This window comes from Diabrotica virgifera, chromosome 2 (assembly GCF_917563875.1).
Source record: "Diabrotica virgifera virgifera chromosome 2, PGI_DIABVI_V3a".
In the NCBI taxonomy this organism is placed as follows: Eukaryota; Metazoa; Arthropoda; class Insecta; order Coleoptera; family Chrysomelidae; genus Diabrotica; species Diabrotica virgifera.
This window is the reverse complement of record NC_065444.1, coordinates 41,062,975-41,081,959: the sequence shown is the minus strand read 5'-3', so window position 1 is coordinate 41,081,959 and position 18,985 is coordinate 41,062,975. Positions and strand designations below refer to the sequence as shown.

General features: G+C 30.9%; 1 protein-coding gene across 2 annotated transcripts in view; it reads right to left on the bottom strand.

The window, feature by feature from the left end:
* LOC114327960 (uncharacterized) overlaps window positions 1–18,840 on the bottom strand; it is a 51,959-nt gene extending 33,119 nt beyond the window's left edge. The window contains exons 1-2 of one of the 2 annotated variants that reach the window (XM_028276676.2): window positions 17,950–18,835; window positions 1,758–2,223 (exon numbers count right to left, since the gene is read on the bottom strand). In XM_028276676.2, the coding sequence (XP_028132477.2) occupies window positions 1,816–2,223; window positions 17,950–18,723 (1,182 nt within the window). In that variant the 5' untranslated portion in view covers window positions 18,724–18,835 and the 3' untranslated portion in view covers window positions 1,758–1,815. Of the gene's footprint in view, window positions 1–1,757; window positions 2,224–17,949 lie in introns of those variants that run through there. The other variant, XM_028276677.2, reaches the window with a different exon arrangement.
* Window positions 18,841–18,985: the final 145 nt, after the last annotated feature.

Below are 18,985 nucleotides of genomic sequence, written 5' to 3'. Positions count from 1 at the left end.
AGAATTAGCTGCATAATTTCTTGATCCCAAAATTTAAAAAAATAGTCTGTAGCTTTAGGAGTATCTGTGTCAAAATTAAGATGAAGGCCACTTTGGGAATCGTCAAACAAAAAATCTGGAATATCTGCGGCAATATCATCCCACTCGTTATCAGTTCCAATATCGCCCACCTCTAGCAAATTTTGTACCACCTGTTTCGTCATTTTCTGGCTCAACTCTGTCTTCGTGATTTTCGTTTGAAAACAGATTCTCGTTTGCCAACGAATCTTCACCACTACTGGGTTGATATGATGGATCTTGTAAATCATCATCAGAGCTATAAGGTTCTGATTCAGAACTTTCAAATTCATCTGTGCTCACTTCATCCATAAGTCCAAGAAGCCTTGCTTCTTCTCTAGAATCCATTTTCTGTAAAAACAAAAAATAGTATATTTACCGAAAATATAACCTCAACATTTTATTACTGTCTCTACTACTGATAAGCAGCATACACATTACTAAATAACACAATCGTAATAAAACAATTACTTACTTTTATTATTCTCCAACAAATCTAGTCAAAATAAACAAAACACCAACAAAAAACAACAAAAATGAAGTGATATAGTACCACGTGCTCGCCGCCTAACACACGTCTAATATTTCAAAGCTAAACTGACCGACACGGACAGTTCACAATGTTTTATGTTATTTGCTGGGACACCTAAGGTGCTTGGATAGTATTTCATGTACAAAAATGTGCGTGGTAAGCCGCTTTGCGTTTTGGCCGTTCTCAACATTAGATGGGATATCGCGCTTTGTCCCAGAAAGTAGAGAGGCATGCCGCTTTGTCCGCGAACGTGTTAATTATAATAAATAAATTAAAAATAAATGGTACGGTAAACAATCCTCATTTTTTAATATGTTATTCCTCACAAAAAAACCTTTAATTTAAGCACAAATAATTAAAAATCGTAAATTTGGGTCAAAAGTTATTAACTTTTTAAGAATTCCCATAAGAGCCCATGTTAAAACTTAACTTTGACCCTTAATAGTAATTAAACGGCACGGTAAAACAATTTTTAAAAAATCAAGTCTTAGTTTTTTGAAGTAAACTATAACATACTAAAATTTCATGCAAATCCTTAATTATTTGCCGAAAGTATAGAACGTCGTTAAGTTCACGTCTTAAATCAATTATTTATCAAATACACTATCAATATTATTTAATCAACAACTCAAAATATTCCCGATGCCATGTCAAATATTTAAAATTGTCACTGTCTTGTCACCATATTCTATTCGACTCAGTGCGCTGTATGACAACGATAGCGAAGGTTCGATTTGGAAAATATCACCACGGACATGGTGTCCATTTTTTTCGAATCCTGAAAAAACTAATAAATATTTAAAACAAATTTAAACGCCGAATGAAAGACTAATTATTATCGAGGGCCGAAAGTCACTTATAATAAATAAAAAGTTTCTTTTGAATGAGATATTTAAAAATAAAAAACACTACATTTTCTCTTAGATTTTCACCCCTGTAACTTATTAAAATAAACATTATAGAATATTTCAGGGACTTTCGGCTCTCGGTAAGAACGCAATCTTTCATTCTGCGTTTAAATTTTTCAAAAATACTTATTAGTTTTCTCAGGATTCGATAAAATGAATCTCATTTAAATAGCATTGGAGCCGAAACTTTGTACCGATCCCCTTAACGATCAATATAAATAATAGGAATTCGGGAAACGAATAATGAAATAGTTGAGGTATAAAACTAACAACTTTTAGCCTTTATTAGATTAAAATAGCAATACATACAAATTTTTATTATAATATTGAGAACTGTTCTTTAAATTTAAAATATGTCTCCAGAACAGCCTTTGCTCTCGGATAATACAACTCTTCAACGCTCTCCGTAAAGTTGAAGCCACTGTAAAAGTCATTGCTTACAACAATCTTCAAGTCCAGTATCATTATAACGATCCCAAAGATAGAATAGTCCTTCCAATGTCTTTTCAAGTCTTTAAAAGTGAATAGATCTTCGCTGCTTCCTAGCTGCTTTAGGTAATTTGTTAAGAATTTGTGGTAAGTTTGTAAGAGATGTTCTAGTTGGTCCAGTTCGTTCTTGGAACAGACTAAGAATAATAGTAATGCCAGGTCAAAAGCTGGTGATCTAAGGCATGCCAGTTGCCAATCTATTAGCATTACTGCTGCCGGTTTTGTAGGATTTTCGTTCTAAAATAAAAAATATTATAAAATAAAATGAAAATGAAAGACTGTTAATATTGCATTCTAGTCCGATCAGGGAGCAGAAAATTTTACGAAAACCTCCAAAAAACTAAAGGAAGGATGAAAATTTGGGAATAGGTAGTTGAAATTGTCTATTATTATATGAGAAAAAGTTTACAATTCTACATCCCCTCCATTTTACAAAAATTGGGAAATACGGGGTGAAAAATATTTTCTCGGGAGTGAAAAAATATACGTTCAAAATAGGCCCGGAATTGGATAAAATGACTAATTCTAAGCAACTTTTGCTCTATAGAGTTTTTTCACTAAGTCAATACTTTTCCGAGTTATTTTCGAGTGAATATGTTCATTTTTAACAAAAAAAATCATGTTTTTGGACGGTTTTTCGCATATAACTCAAAAAGTAAGTATTATAGAGAAAAAATATTCTTAGTAAAAATATAGCTCATAAAAAGTTGAAAAAAAAATACCTACTAAATTTTGTTTAATTTAGTATTATTTTGTATTTTGACAACGACACCCGACTTGGGCGTCGAAACGTTAATAAAATAATTTTTTTGGTAAAATTGTGGCTTATTTCCAATTGAAAATAGTTGATTATTAAACTTAACCTAACGACGACCAAGAATAGATAATCGAAACAGGAGAAGACCAACTGCACAATGGCAAGATGATCTGCGAAAGATGATGAAAAATTGGATCTATAAAAGACCTCGTAAAAAGAGGATACGAAAATAGATGATGATTTTTGTATTTATCTAAATAATCATATAGCATTTTCAACGAATTGGTTTTGTGAATTTTTATTATGATATAGGTAAATATGAGCGTTCCGCTCATATTATAACTATTTACTGAGCGAAACGCTCAATGTTAGGCCTTTCTATAGCAAGGAAATAAGACGAAGAACAGGAGTGGCAGATGCCATAGACCTCTGGCCTTATGGCCTTAAAGTGGAACTGGGCTGGACACATAGCCAAAATGTAGGATAACATATGGACACAGCGAATAATACACAGGAGACCAAGACAAGAAGCATATCTAAGTAGAGGTCGTCCGTATTTTCTTGGTATTAAATATCAAGAGGTCGTGGTATTTTCTGTGTTTTATCGAAAGCATTCGATTGCGTAGACCATCAAATACTACTGGACAAGATCTACTACTACGGCATTAGAGGTACACCACATAAATGGTTTCAGACATACCTATCACACAGAAAAATGTGTGTTAGAATAAATAATTCTGATAGTAGCCGTAAAGCATCCTATTCAAATTTCGCAGAAGTTCAGTGTGGAGTTCCACAAGGGTCTGTTTTAGGACCAACACTGTTTCTTATCTATATCAATGACTTGGTAGCTAGTTTCCCGAATAGCACATTTTCACTTTTTGCAGATGATACGAGTATAGTAATTAAAGGCGATAGTTCTGATACATTAACATCCTGTGCCGCTACTACAGTTGAAGAGATATCAGACTGGTTTGTCGCCAATAAATTGGTTCTGAATATTAATAAAACACAAAGTATCCGTTTTAATTTGTATCAAAATGTGGAAGATTTTGTTATTAAAGTAGATCAAGAAAGCATTACTTCTTGTCATACAATTAAATTTTTAGGCATAAACATAGACAGCAAACTTGATTGGAGTTACCACATAACTGAACTTAATAAAACCCTCAGCAGAGCTACATATGCCATAAGAGCAATTAGACAAAATACAAATTTTTGTGTGGCAAAAATAGTTTATTTTGCTCAATTTCAAAGTATTATGCAATATGGTGTGGAATTTTGGGGCGCGGCTGGCACAGCAGAATCCACATTTGTGGCTCAAAAACGAGCAATTCGAGCACTATTCAACTTAACAAATAGAACTTCATGTAGACCTCTCTTCAAAGATCATGGAATAATGACGCTTATTAATATTTATATTTATAAGATGTCTCTACTTGTGTGTGTGTGGTTGGGATATTGACTGCGAAACCTAAGGCTTCATTCGCCTAATCATATTTACCTTTGATTCTTATAACAAAAAATAACATTTATTAACATTTTATATCAATAATATTAATGTTTTTAAACAATATCAGTATGGTAAAAAATTCTACATTCTACAATTGGCAAACTTGCAAATCACATAATATTAATGTTCGTACACAGTTTTCTAATACTATCCAGTTCCATATCTAGTTCCGAATCCAATGGTTATATTTCTCCCGTATTGTTCAGTGTCGCTCCCAGTGATTGATTTTTTTTTTGGTTTTTTTTTTGAAATATTTTTTTATTATTTTATTATTATATTTTTTTTATTGTGCTCATAATTCTTTTTTTTTTGTTTATTGATTTTTTGGTCTTTTTTTTTTTGTCTTATTTTTTTTTATTTTTTTTATCTTTTTTAACCAATATTTTTTTTGTATTAAAATGATCTTTCTTTTATTTTTTGTTTACTTTTTTTTTCTATCTTTTCCAATTATGTACAATTTTGCTATACATTTTATTTATAAACTAATACTTCAAATTCTTATATTTAAACTGCTTATGTGTTGATATAACAACTTATAAACTTCTAAATTGTTAGACACTATTAATTCATAAAGATTGATTGGTTTTACTAAAAATTTCATTTTCATAATTAATTCCATAAACATATTGATCTTCGTTCTATTTTTATTACAATTTAATATCATATGTTCTAGTGTGCTATATTCTCCACATTCGCAGTTTGGGGAATTTACCATTTTTAATTTAAATAAGTGTGAAGGTGCTAGTGAATGATTAAATCTGATTCTACAAATAATTCTAATTACATCTTTTTTTACAATGCCATTAGAGAACCATGGTTTAGTAGGAATTTTCGGCTGAATACTTTTATAAAAAAGTCCTTTGGTGGAATGACTATATATATCCATCCATTCCTGCCTAATTATATTTTTGGAAATAGTATATAGGTCTTCTGGAATGAACGAATATTTCACAAAATTATCAGAATCTAATGCTTCCTTGGCGAGCATGTCTACTTTTTCATTATGGATAATCCCACAGTGAGCTTTAGCCCAAACAAACTTAACTATTTTTCCTTCTTCGTGCAAGTTTTTAAAATTAACTAAAATATTTAGTAAGAGATAATTAATATTACAATTAGTTGATATGTTTTTAAGTTTATCTAAAATACTTTTACAATCTGATATTATTAAAAAATTTTGCTTACTAAATAAGCTATTTTTTATATATTTTAAGGCTTCTAATATACCGATTTGCTCAGCTGAATAACTTGAAAATTCACTCGGAAGTTTTTTTGCCTCGAAATAGTTTTCTATAGGGTCCCAAAATGCACAAGACGTTTTATCGTCTTTTTTAGATGCGTCTGTAAATACGATATGATGATTTTTAAAATAATTTTCTATGTCTGAATTAAACATCATATTTCTCAACGAATTCGGATACATGGAATAATCTCTTAGAAATCGTATTTCTAACTCAGGCACATCAGTTAAGTTTGTTTGGTATATTGGTAACATTTCGTTTCTATACATTGTGTCTTTATATTCTAAACAGTCTTTATATGATTCACATAAAATAAGTGATTCCTTTTTCTTCCAGTACTTATTAGTCAAATCCATTATAAATAGGTTGTGAAGTTTACTAACTAGACTACTATTTTTAGATAAAATTTTCCACAAAAATTTATTACAGAGATATTTTCTTCTTAACTGTAAAGGCATTTCGCAGCATTCCACGTAAAGATTTGAAACTGGTGTACTTTTAAAGGCTCCAATGGACAATCTTAGGCATTTATTTACTAAATTATCTATCTTTTTTAAGTTACTGGAGGCTGCTTGGGAGTATAGAAAGCTTCCGTAATCAAGAATTGATCTAATAAATGATCTATATAATAACAGGGACATTTCTGGATCGGCTCCCCAGCTGTAAGAACTTACAGCCCTTAATATATTTAGTCCTTTTTCGGCTTTTTTTAATATTCTTTCTATGTGTTCTTTCCAGAGTAATTTTCTATCAATAGTTACTCCTAGGTATGTTACGTGAGAAGTAACGGGAAAGCTATGCTCTTGTAGTACAATCTGGTTGGGAACTGCGCGTTTTCGTGTGAATATACATGATTTTGATTTTTTTAGTGAAATATTTAAGCCTTTCTCATGACACCATTCGTTAAATTGAAGAAAAAATTGGTTTAAAGAACTGTAACCAGATTCAAGATCACAATTATCAATGTAAATGCATATATCGTCCGCATACTCCAGTATCTTAATGTCCCTAAATTCGTCTGACAGCCTTTCTAGGTCAAAAGTGTAGATTGTGTATAATAGAGGACTTAAAACGCTGCCCTGAGGTAATCCCAGACTTGTTGTTCTTGTATCTAAAATTTCCTCGTTTACTTTAAAGTTAATTATTCGATTCCGGTATAATTTTATTATTTTTGTAGAGAATTCATAACTAAATCCAATTCGTGTCATTTGTCGATGTAGAGTTTCAAGATTTACTTTATTGTAGGCTGCCTCTATATCCATAAATAACGCTATAGTGGAACGATTTAAAGAGAACGAAATATTAATGTCAGCTACTAAATGAGTAATATTTTCTATTGTGGAATGAGCTTTTCTAAACCCAAACTGATATTTTGGTAGCTTGAGGTTGGATTCTAGCCAATATTCCATTCTTGTTTTGATCATTCGCTCGAATGTTTTTAGAACACAGGAAGCCAGTGATATACCTCTGTAGGATTCTGCTAAATTTGGATCTTTTTGTGGTTTCAACATTGGAATCATAATGTACTTCTTCCAATCTTCTGGATACTGCGTAGTTTCCCATATATTATTTATTATTTCCAACAAAGAAATTTTGCAGGACAATGGAAGGTTGTATAACATTACATAATGAATGTTGTCCATACCAGGAGCTGTATTTTTGTGTTTTTTAATACTGTTCTGCAACTCTTTTAGACTAAATTTCTTTAGTAGACTGCCCATTTCAATTGTATTGATGTTTTCTACTTGACGAGGATAAGCTTCTTCTTCTTCTGCAACCCATGGCGGCGTGACTTGGTTTATAAAAATTGTTGTCCACTCCCCTGCTACTACTTTACTGACTGGTTCTTTATAAATATTTTTTAACTTTCTAACCTCTGTCCATATTTGTGTTATTGGAGTATTTTTATTTATAGAAGTACAAAAATTCTTCCAAGATTCTTTTTTGCGCTTTTTTATTAGTCTTTTACATAGAGCCATTGCTCTTTGTAGGCAAATATAATTTACTGCATTTGAATTTTGTTTAAATCGCAAAAGAGCATCTTTTTGATTTTTCATTAATATGTCACATTCTTCATTCCACCAATGTTTATTAAATTTCGAATTGATCACTTTTTTCTTTTTGGGTATTGAATTGCCTGCAGCTTTGTTTACTTCTGCTATAAACTTGTCATATCCTTTTATATTATTTTGATTAATACCTTGTTCAATACTTTCAGAAAAAAGCGACCAATTTGCCTTGTTTAAATTCCATCTGTTTTTATTTGTGTTTATAATATCATTATCACTTTTAATTTCTATTAATATGGGAAAATGATTAGATCCTAAACTAGTTATTTTTGTTTGCCAATTGCACAATGTAGCCAAATCAGGAGATACAATAGAAATATCTATTGCCGATTTATTTTTTTGATTTAATGTAGGAATGAGAGTTTCTGCACCGTTATTAAGAAAAACTAAGTTGCAATTTTCAATTGCTGAAAGTAAATTAATTCCTGCTCTATCAGTAATATCACAACCCCACACTTGATGGTGACAATTAAAGTCTCCCGCCAAAATAAAAGGTTTTTCCAAGCTTTCAAAAAACAATGTCCAATTTCTTTCAGATATATTTAATTTCGGTTTAGCATATATCGAATAAACATTTAGCGTAAATGAGTTACTTACTTTAACACTTAGAGAAACAGTCATTAAATTTTCAATACTCTTAAAAATCTTTGTATTATTAAAAGCAATATTTTTCTTTAGAAGAATACCAACGCCACCGAAACCGTCCTCGCGATCAGAACGAAACAAATGATACCCATTGAAGTTTGGTCTCAAATGTTTCTTCAACCAAGTTTCACTTAAAATACTCAAATGTATATTATTATCAAACAAAAATTTTTCTAGTAACTCTTTATTGTGTATTAATGACCTTATATTATACTGAAGGATATTGAATTTACCTATTTATTGTTTTGTTTAACTCTTTTATTAATGTATCTACTAACATTGAATCCTCTGCGGATTGTAAATTCTTATTTGTTAAAAGTTCTTTAAATGAGGTTAAGATAATAGAGCACAACTCTTCTATTTTTGACTTTTGTTGGTGTATATTATTTTGAGATTGTGTAAAATTTTGTTCACTATATTCTGGAATATTCGGATATTTTTCATATACAGGGTGAGATGTTATTTTAGGAGTTCCCAAAATTGATTTGTGTTGCTGGGAATATCCCGACGATTCTGCATTAGATGTGATATTTTTATATCTATATTGCGATTTGTAGGAAGTAAATCGATGTCCTACGTTTGAAGTTCGGTCTAATACTACATTAGCATAACTTTTTTCAACTTTCTCTTTTGCTTCATTATATGGTATGGTTTCCGTTACCATAATCTTTTTTATTTTTTTTTGGGTATCGAATTCTGGGCAATTTTTACGATCTGTTGCTGAATGATCGCCTCCGCATAAAATACAAATTGGTTCACTTGTTTTTTCACATACATCCGTTTCATGATTTTCTCCACAGTGTCTGCAACGCAGAGTTCCTCTACAGTTGTCCATTACGTGTCCGTATCTCATACATTTGATGCATTGAATGACTCTTGGAACATATAGTTCAACGTTGTAAATCAATTTTTCTATTATTACCTGATTTGGAACGATTTGACCTCTGAATGTCACAATTATAGTAGAAGTTGGGACCAATTCGTTATCTTTCTTTCGTACCATTCTTTTTACATTTAGAATTTCTAAATTATTTCCATATCGAGATTCAATAATTTTTGCTAGTTCTTTTTCAGATAGCTCAAGGTCAACCTCCTTAATAACACCTTTACGTTGGGTTAAAAAAGTTGGTATGTAAGCCTCGTATCTTTTTTCTTTCAAAATTTGTGAATTGACTAAAATGTTTGCGCTTTTAGAAGAGTTTAACTCTACCTTAACCCTATTTTTTCCTACGACTGTCATATTAATGATGTTATTTTTAATTTCTGGAGCTGAATTAATAATCAAACGAGCAGTCCCTACCTTGTGCAGCCTCCCGATGTTCCCCTCCAGGTTTTGTATAAATACAAAATAAGGTCCTTGGTCTGTCTCAGCATATTTATTTTTTTCTTCATTTTTTTCAATACTTACCGATGCCTCATTATTTGGATTTTCTATTAGTTTTCTTCTTTTTAGTCTCTCGTTTTCCTCTTCGGTTTCCTTATTTCTTTTTCCATTGATCTCCGTCTCCATAATTTCCTCATCCTGTTCACTCCTTTTTGATTTACCCCGATCTGGCGGGATACTTTCTTTTTCCATTGTCACTTACTTCACAAAAATGCACATAAACCAAACCACTGTTATTATTTTTTCAAACTATACACTAAAACTATTATTAAAAATATAACTTATACACTAAAATTTACTTATTTTAAAGGTACGTATTTGTTTTTGTAATCCTCAAACTACGGCGACCGTAAAAACTTGAAACACTATAGTCGTTAGCAATTTTTACCGTACATCCGAATCGATTGGGTTCCAACACATTGAGATGTCTCTACTTATACATAGAAAACGACATGAATTGTTAAAACCTTCTGATATACACAGTCACAATACACGCAGGCAAGATATAATTCTTCCCAATTATAATTATAGACTTACTCGAAATGGTCCATTGTACTCCGGTATTAAAGTATACAACCATTTGCCCACTGGGATTAAAGCACTTTCAATATGTAAGTTTAAAAAAAAAATTAAAAAATTGTTAGGTCAATATTGTCAATATGTTTTTTATAGTCTGGATGAATTGTTTTTAATAAATTTTAATGATCTAGACGGTTCCAACGCTTAGGCTAAAATCAAATATTGTTCTTGTACAAATATTTTTGTTAAAATTATATTTATTGTAAATTTGTGATTTTTTGGAATAAAGATAACTAACTAACTAACTAACCGTCAACAAGATGGTCTGATGACATAAAACAGATCGACAGAAATTGGATGCAAACAGCACACATGGAAAATACTGAGGGAGACCTATATCAAACAGAGGATAGATCCGGGTTGAATGATGATGATGATGAGGTAAATATGAAGCCGCCAAAAGCTGTCAGAAGTACACCAAAATTGTTCATCTACAATTCCAGTCATCTACTGTAGGTCTATATAGGATAACTGAAAATTGGAGAAAGGATATAACTTCATAATCGCTGAATGGGTGTACACTAGGAGTACCTAAGCGATTATATGACCACAAGGATGGAGACAAACTCAGTTACAAAAACTATAGAGGCATATCCTTATACTGTGTTGTTATTAGGTGTTTACGTGGATCATAAATAGGAGATTGTCCCTTTACAGAGCAATTTATAAGATAATACCAGGCCGGATTCAAACCAGGACTCTCTACTATTGACCACGTATTCAACGTAAAACAAATATTAGCTAAAGTTTAGAAGCACAATATAGATATCTACCAAATCTTTGTAGATTTTCGACAACCCTATAATAACATAAACAGGCATAAAACATAGTGGGACGAACCGCAACAGACAACACAGGACTTTATTGGATTTTGAAGAAAATGCGAAAGAAATAACGTAGCTAAAACTAAAGTCCTAATACAAGCAAGAAAACAACGAAACTTGCAAAATTTGACAATAGATGACGCTAATATTGAAGTAGTAGAACAGCTCACATACCTGGGCCTACAGATAACTGAGGACTGCAACGAGAAGGAGGAACTATGGAAAAGGATATGCTTGGATCCAAAGACGCCCACTGGGAACTGAAGTCTAAAATATATTAAATCATCATACGACTAATAACAACATAGCGTAGAAACATGGATCAAGACAGAAAATACCATGAACCATATTAATACTTTTAAAAGAAAAATATAAGAATATTGGGACCCGTATGCGACAATAGTATGTGGAGAATAAGAGATATACCAAAATGACAAAAAACCCTGTATAGCAAATTGTGCAAGCATACACAGATTGCACTGGGCAGGGTCACCTTATAAGAATGTAAATAGTATTTACTAATGATATGAAGCAAGAATATTACTTACATCATACATAAACATATGATTATAATTCCAGTTGTCACCACGAACAAAAACGTTCTTCTTCAGAATCGAGACTAATTTTACCATTAAAACGATTCTTCAGTTCTTGCTCCAGTTTATTAGCTAGATCCTCATCTCCTTTCCTTTTGAATACTTTATTTATTTCAGTTATATCCTTTCTTATACTGTATTTTTGGTCATCTATATATAGGGTGAGGCAGATAACTGGCCTATTACAAATATCTCGAGAACTAAAGGCAACAGAATCATGAAAATAGGAATAAAGGGGTTTTGAAGGATGATCTATTAAATGAAAATATTTTCATCTCTTTGCAACTTCCGGTTATACCGGAAGTTGCTTATAATTTCGTTTTTTTAAATGGGACACCCTCTATATTTTTACATTTTTGGATTCTTCTTAATATCTTCTTTCTTAAAATATGAGGTTTTGTAATATTATACTTATACAGGGTATTTTAAGAGATATTTACGTTTTTTTATTAATTTCGTAATAGTTTGACATAAAAAACTCTGCTTACGTTTAAATGATTTTTAATATAGTCTATTATTGTTAAGAATCATTAGTATAGCTAATTTTGAAATTTTAGTATACAGGGTTGGTCGAAACTAGGAATGAATATTTTCTGAGTTTTCTTAAATGGAACACCCTGTATTTTAGTATTGTAATGAAATGATAATTCATGGTACTTTTTTATTTTAGACGTATTCTCTATAGCTAACTGCTTTAATTTGTGAGTTATTGGTGATTCAAGCAAAAACATTAATTGCAAAAAAAAACGTAAAATTTTATTAGGTTGGCCGTGAAAATATTCAATCACAAATAATTTTTCAGAAATAAATACATATTAATCCAGACTGATCCTTAAAATTACCAATAATGGTGTAGCTATCAAAACACCTACGTAGTTAAGATTGTTGGTGCGATTAACAATTAAGCACAAATTAAAGCAGTTAGGTATAGGGAATGCTTAAGAAATAAAAAAGTACCATAAAATATCATTTCATTACAATAATAAAATACAGGGTGTTTCATTTAAGAAAACTCAGAAAATACTCATTCCGAGTTTCGACCAACCCTGTATACTAAAATTAAAAATTTAGCTATACTAATGATTCCTAACAATAGTAGACAATATTAAAAATCATTTAAACGTAAGTAGAGTTTTAGATGTCAAACTACTACAATTCTACAGGGTGTGAATATTGCTACGAAATTAATAAAAAAACGTAATTATCTTTTAAAATACCCTGTATAACATTACAAAACCTCATACTTTAAGAAAGAAGACATCGAAAAGAACCCAAAAATGTAAAAATATACAGGGTGTCCCATTGAAAAAAGCGAAGTTATAAGTAACTTCCGGTATAACCGGAAGTAGCAGATAGATGAAAATATTCTCATTAAACAGATGACTCTTCAAAACCCCTTAATTAAAATTTTGATGATTCTGTTGCCTTTAGTTCTCAAGATATTTCTAATAGGCCCTTTATTTGCCTCACCCTGTATACATTATAAAATTGTTCTGTATCACATAAAGCTTTGGATTTTTTTGGCTGTTGGTCTTTCATAGGCGTAACCAGGATGATCCTAAGGGGGGGGGTTACAACTACCTGAAAGGGGGGGTTACAACTACTGGAAGGTCTCTGAGGGCTATGGTGTTAAGCGTATAGAGCTCAAAGTACATCCCAATGGGGGGGGTTACAACCCCCAAAACCCCCCCCTGGTTACGCCTATGTGGTCTTTTAAAGCAAAAGATTAAGCATGGAACTTAAGCTTCGAGCAAAACGTAACAGTGATTCAAATCAGCACAAGCTATTCTATCCTAACTTAACTATGTTTTCAGTTATAATTACTTGCGCGTTTTCATCTGTAAAACTATCATAATACTTTGGAATGACATACAAACTTGGAAAAGTTTTCGACTCTAAGGACTCGTTGAAAGTATAGGACACTCTCTTGTAAACGTGTGTCTCGATTCTAAACGCCAATGCTATTATCGGCAACCTTGTAGAAATCATGTTCTATGATCAAATTTAATGTTTTTGGTTTTTTATTTTCTGTCAAGTAATGTACTCTTGTAAAATAGATGGAGAATACCTAAACAACTTACGTTTCGCCGATGATATAGTCATAGTAGCTGAGGATCTAGGTATGGCAAGAGAGATGGTACAAGAACTCGTTGTAGCTACAGAAAATGTTGGTTTAAATATAAACATCTCAAAAACAAAAATAATGACAAATTTGGTACCCAACCAGAACATCAGTATTGGTGGGAAGGAAATAGAACTCGTAGATAGATATAAATACCTGGGACATGAAATTACGATTGGCAGGGATAACCAGACTCATGAGCTGAAGAGAAGAATCGGTCTTGGGTGGGCAGCATTTGGAAAACTGAGAGAAACTTTTAAAAGTGAGTTACCCACATGTCTAAAGAGAAAGGTATTCGATCAGTGCGTCCTCCCAGTCTTGACGTACGGATCAGAAACACTTACCTTAACTAAAGCCTCGGCTACCAAACTAAGAGTCACGCAGAGAAGAATGGAGCGGTCAATGTTAGGAATAACTCTGCGAGACAAAATCAGAAACGAAGAAATCAGGAGAAGAACAAAGGTGACTGACGTCATCGAGAGGATAGCCAGGTTGAAGTGGAGATGGGCAGGACACGTAGCCAGAATGACAGATGGGCGATGGACGAAGAGGTTATTGGAATGGAGGCCAAGAGAAGACAAGAGAAGCGTCGGTCGACCGCCTACAAGATGGACTGACGACTTAAGAAAGGTAAATAAAAACTGGATGAGGGCGGCGCAGGATAGATGGGGTTGGAAACGAGGGGAGGAGGCCTATGTTCAGCAGTGGACTTTTGAGGCTGGATGATGATGAATGTACTCTTACTAGATTTACATCATTTGTGTCATTAGATTATTAGGGGAGTGCAATTAGAACGAAAATATGCATTGTTTCGGAAAAATTCAAACAAGCTTATATTTTTCTAAAACTTTTTTTGTTAGTTTATATACATCTTAAAGTAAAAAGTTCTACTCGCAGATTTGGCCGCTAATTGTTTATTAATTGTTTAAACAATAACAATTGTTTTGTATAAATAATTTTAAAAATATCGTTAAATTCATCATTTTACTTTGATCAACTATGTTTTTATTTTGTTTTTGTTTATGCTGAATCCGAATATGGCATTGCAATTTGAAAATTCTTATACAGAAGCTCTTATACAGTGTGTCTGCGTAGCTAGGAACCACATGGAAAACTTTTTTATTATCAATTTTACGAAAAAAAGTTATCTTAATGAAATGCTCTATATAGTCAAAAATCTAAAACTCAACCATCAGATATCAAATTTTATCAATTTTATACGAGTTATGTCAAAAATATGAATTTCGTTAAAGAGTAAAGTACCATTATATTCCAGCATATCAAAAAATGCTATTATGAAAAGTTGTTTGAAATTAGAAACTATGTCTAAATATACAATTACATCATTCTAATAAAAAAAAAATTTTTTTTCTCAAATTACGGATATTGTAATTACGGATCATTTTATTATCACTTTTACGAAAAAAGTTATTTTTCATAAAATGCTCTCCCTGGTCTAAAATCTAAGATACAACCATCAGACATCAAACTTGTTTAATTTTATACGAGGTGTGTAAAAAATATGAATTTTTCTTAAGAGTTAAGTGCCTTTATTATTTACAATATTTTAATTAGAAGGATGTAATTGAACACTAAAACAAATTTTTTAATTCCAAACAACTTCTCTTAATAACAATTTTCGATATTGTGAAATGTAATGGTACTTTACTCTTGAGTAAAATTCATATTTTTTGACATATCTCGTATAACATTAATTAAATTTGATATTTGACGAGTGCATCTTAGATTATATACGATGCAGAGTATTTTAGAAAGAATAACTTTTTTTCGTAAAAGTGATAATAAAAAAGTTATCAATAGGTTCCAAGTTACGCAGACATACTGTATAAGAGCTACAAAAAATTTTTTTTGCTGAACATTTATTATGTTGAAGCTTATTATTAAATGTATTTTAGGTAAGTTTTACAGAAAAAAGTTTTGATCACTTTGTACAAACATTTTTTTAGCTGGTAATTTTCGGTTTTTGTATTACATTTTTGCTATCTTTCTTAATTTTCTTAATAAGAAATAGTTTATTAAATAATAGTTTATTAAATGAAATTTTCATTGCTAAAGTAAAATAATTCAGTGCATTTTAGAGACTACATCCTAAACTTTAAAAAAGCACTTATAAAACTGTAATATATCTGTTCAAACTTGAGTAATACCGTCTTAAAGTGGTGGTAATTCTATAAAACTACGAAGATTTCAAAAATTACATTTTTTGAGACGTCATATCATTTGAATTCAATTTTTGAGATTTTTTTTTGAATGAAACATCATTTAGTAAGATGCTTGAAAGGTAAGTTGTACAAAACTGAGAGTTTTATAAGGAAAACTGTATTAGTTACACATTTTTAAATAATTTTTAAGCAAAATTCATGTAAAGCTCACTTTCCGCCCACACCATAGTTATACCCATACATTTCATTTCTTTCTATTATAACCATAAGATAGCTTAAGTATTCTTCTTACATGTTCAATTTGTAAAATTTCATTTGATCCATTAGTTAAAGAATTACATTAAAATAACTCAACCATGCACTTCGCCATACGTTCGTTTACAGTGCGCCAATGTTTGTGAGAAGGGTGACTTTAGCGTTATAATTAAAAAATTATAGAAGATACAGATTTAATTTTAGAAAATTCTTTATACAGTATGTCCCTGTAAGTTGTATCCATATGGAAAACTTTTTTATTAGTAATTTTACGAAAAAAAGTTATTCTTTATAAAAAGCTCTGCATGGTCCAAAACCTAATATTTAACCATCAAATATCAAATTTTTTGAATATTATACGAGGTATGTCAAAAATTTTGAATTTCACTCAAGAGTAAAGTAGCTTTATTTTTCACAATATTGAAAATTACTATTATGAAAAGTTGTTTGGAATTAAAAACTGTATTCTAGTATGCAATTACATCCTTCTAATTGAATTTTTTTTTTTTGAAAAATTATGGATAACTAACATTATTTTCAGTTATTTTATTTCAGATAACTCTTTTATTATTAATTTTACGAAAAAAAGTGATTCTTAATGAAAAGTTGTGCATGGTCTAAAATCTAAAATACAACCATCTTATGTCAAATTTTATCAATTTTATACGAGGTATTCCAAAAAATATGAATTTCGCTCAAGAGTAAAATAAGTTTATTTTTCACAATATCGAAAATTGTTATTATGAAAAATTATTTAGAATTAAAAACTATGTTTCAGTATGTAATTACATCCTTCTAATTGAAATATTCTGAACTATAAAGGTACTTTACTTTTGATCTAAATTTATCTTTTTTGACATACCTCGTATAAAATTGATAAAATTTGATATAAGATGGTTGCATTTTAAGTTTTAGACCATCCAGAACTTTTTATTAAGAATCACTTTTTTTCGTAAAATTAATAATAAAAGATTTATCAGAATTGAAATAACTGAAAAAGTAATGATAGTTATCTATAATTTTCAAAAAAAAATTTTTCAATTAGAAGGATGTAATTGCATATTAGAATACAGTTTTTAATTCCAAACAACTTTTCATAATAGCAATTTCCAATATTACGAAAAATAAAGCTACTTTACTCTTGAGTGAAATTCAAACTTTTTGACATACCTCGTATAATATTCAAAAAAATTGATATTTGATGGTTAAATCTTAGGTTTTGGACCATGCAGAGCTTTTTATAAAGAATAACTTTTTTACGTAAAATTAATAATAAAAAAGTTTTCTATATGGATACAACTTACAGGGACATACTGTATAAGCTTTTTTTGTAAAATTTTCTGAATTTTTCAATGGGCCAGTCAGTTTTTTTCTAAAATTTATATTTTCGGAGTTATTTAAACAAAACATCTAATTTCGTAGTTCATTTGTTTAATAAAAAATGAAGCACCCACTTCTCGAGTAGAACTTTTTGATATGCTGTTTATTAAGCATTTCTAAAATGAAATTACAAAAAGTTCTATCTTGTTTGATTTTTTCCGAAGTGAAAATCTATATGCACTCCCCATTATACTATAATTATTTATATTGGGACCCATTTGTGTCAATGTTATGTGGAGGGTATGCTAAAGAGGTATTGAGAGTGGATAACTGGAGGCAAGCAGCTAAGGAAATGCATGCTTGGAGGAAATGCTGGGAAGGCTAGGGTCCAACTTGAGCTGTAGTGGCGTAAAATAGAGGAGTAAGAAATAAAAAATAGTATTTACTAATGATATGAAACAGAAATATTACTTACATCGTAAAGAAACATATGATTATGATTCCAGTTGTCACCATGAACAAAAACAGCCTGTTCTTCTTCAGAGTCGAGACTAATTTTTCCGGTAAAACGATTCTTTAATTCTTGTTCTAGTTTATTAGCTAGATCCTCATCTCCTTTCCTTTTGAATAATTTATTTATTTCAGTTATATCCTTTCGTATACTGTCTCTTTGATCATCTATATATACACTATAAAATTCTTCTGTATCACATAAAGCTTTGAATTTTTCTGGTTGTTGGTCTTTTAAAGCAAAAGATAAAGCATGGAACTTGGCGTAAGCTTCGAGCAAAACGTAACAGTGATTCATATCAGCACAAGCTATTCTATCCATTAACCTGTATCCTAACTTAACTATGTTTTCAGTTATAATTACTTGCGCGTTTTCATCTGTAAAACTATCAAAATACCTTGGAATGACATTCAAACTTGGCAAATTCTTCGACTCTAAGAACTGGTTGAAAGTTTCTAATACTGTCTTGTAAATGTGTGTTTCTATTCTAAATGCCAGTGCTATTAACGGCGACTTCTTGTAGAAATCATGTTTTACAATCAAATTTAATGTTTCTGGTTTGTTATTTTCAGTCAAGTAACTCACTGTCACTAGATTTATATCACTTAAATAACCGCAGTTTTCTATGGTGCTTATATCGTCCACGATTTGGTATTCTTGGATCCGCCGTCGCGTCATGAATTGCTTCACCCAGTGCCCTACTAATTCTTTCGAGTTTACTTTTTCGTTCGAGTCCATTTTGATTAAAAGTAAAAAGAAAATGAACCGAATAAGATTGTATTTTTTAATGTATTTCCGCGAGAGATCGCGAGACCACTGTGTGTAGATAGCAACACACTAAAAAATTCAAAACACCAGATAATAACGTGTAATAAATATGCTTTAGCAGCAGCGTATCTTTCGTAGATAGCGAAGGTGAACACATTTATTTATTTATTTATCAGTCAACCCATTTTACAAAATAAGTATAATTTAAAACCTACCATTTACAAGTTACAGA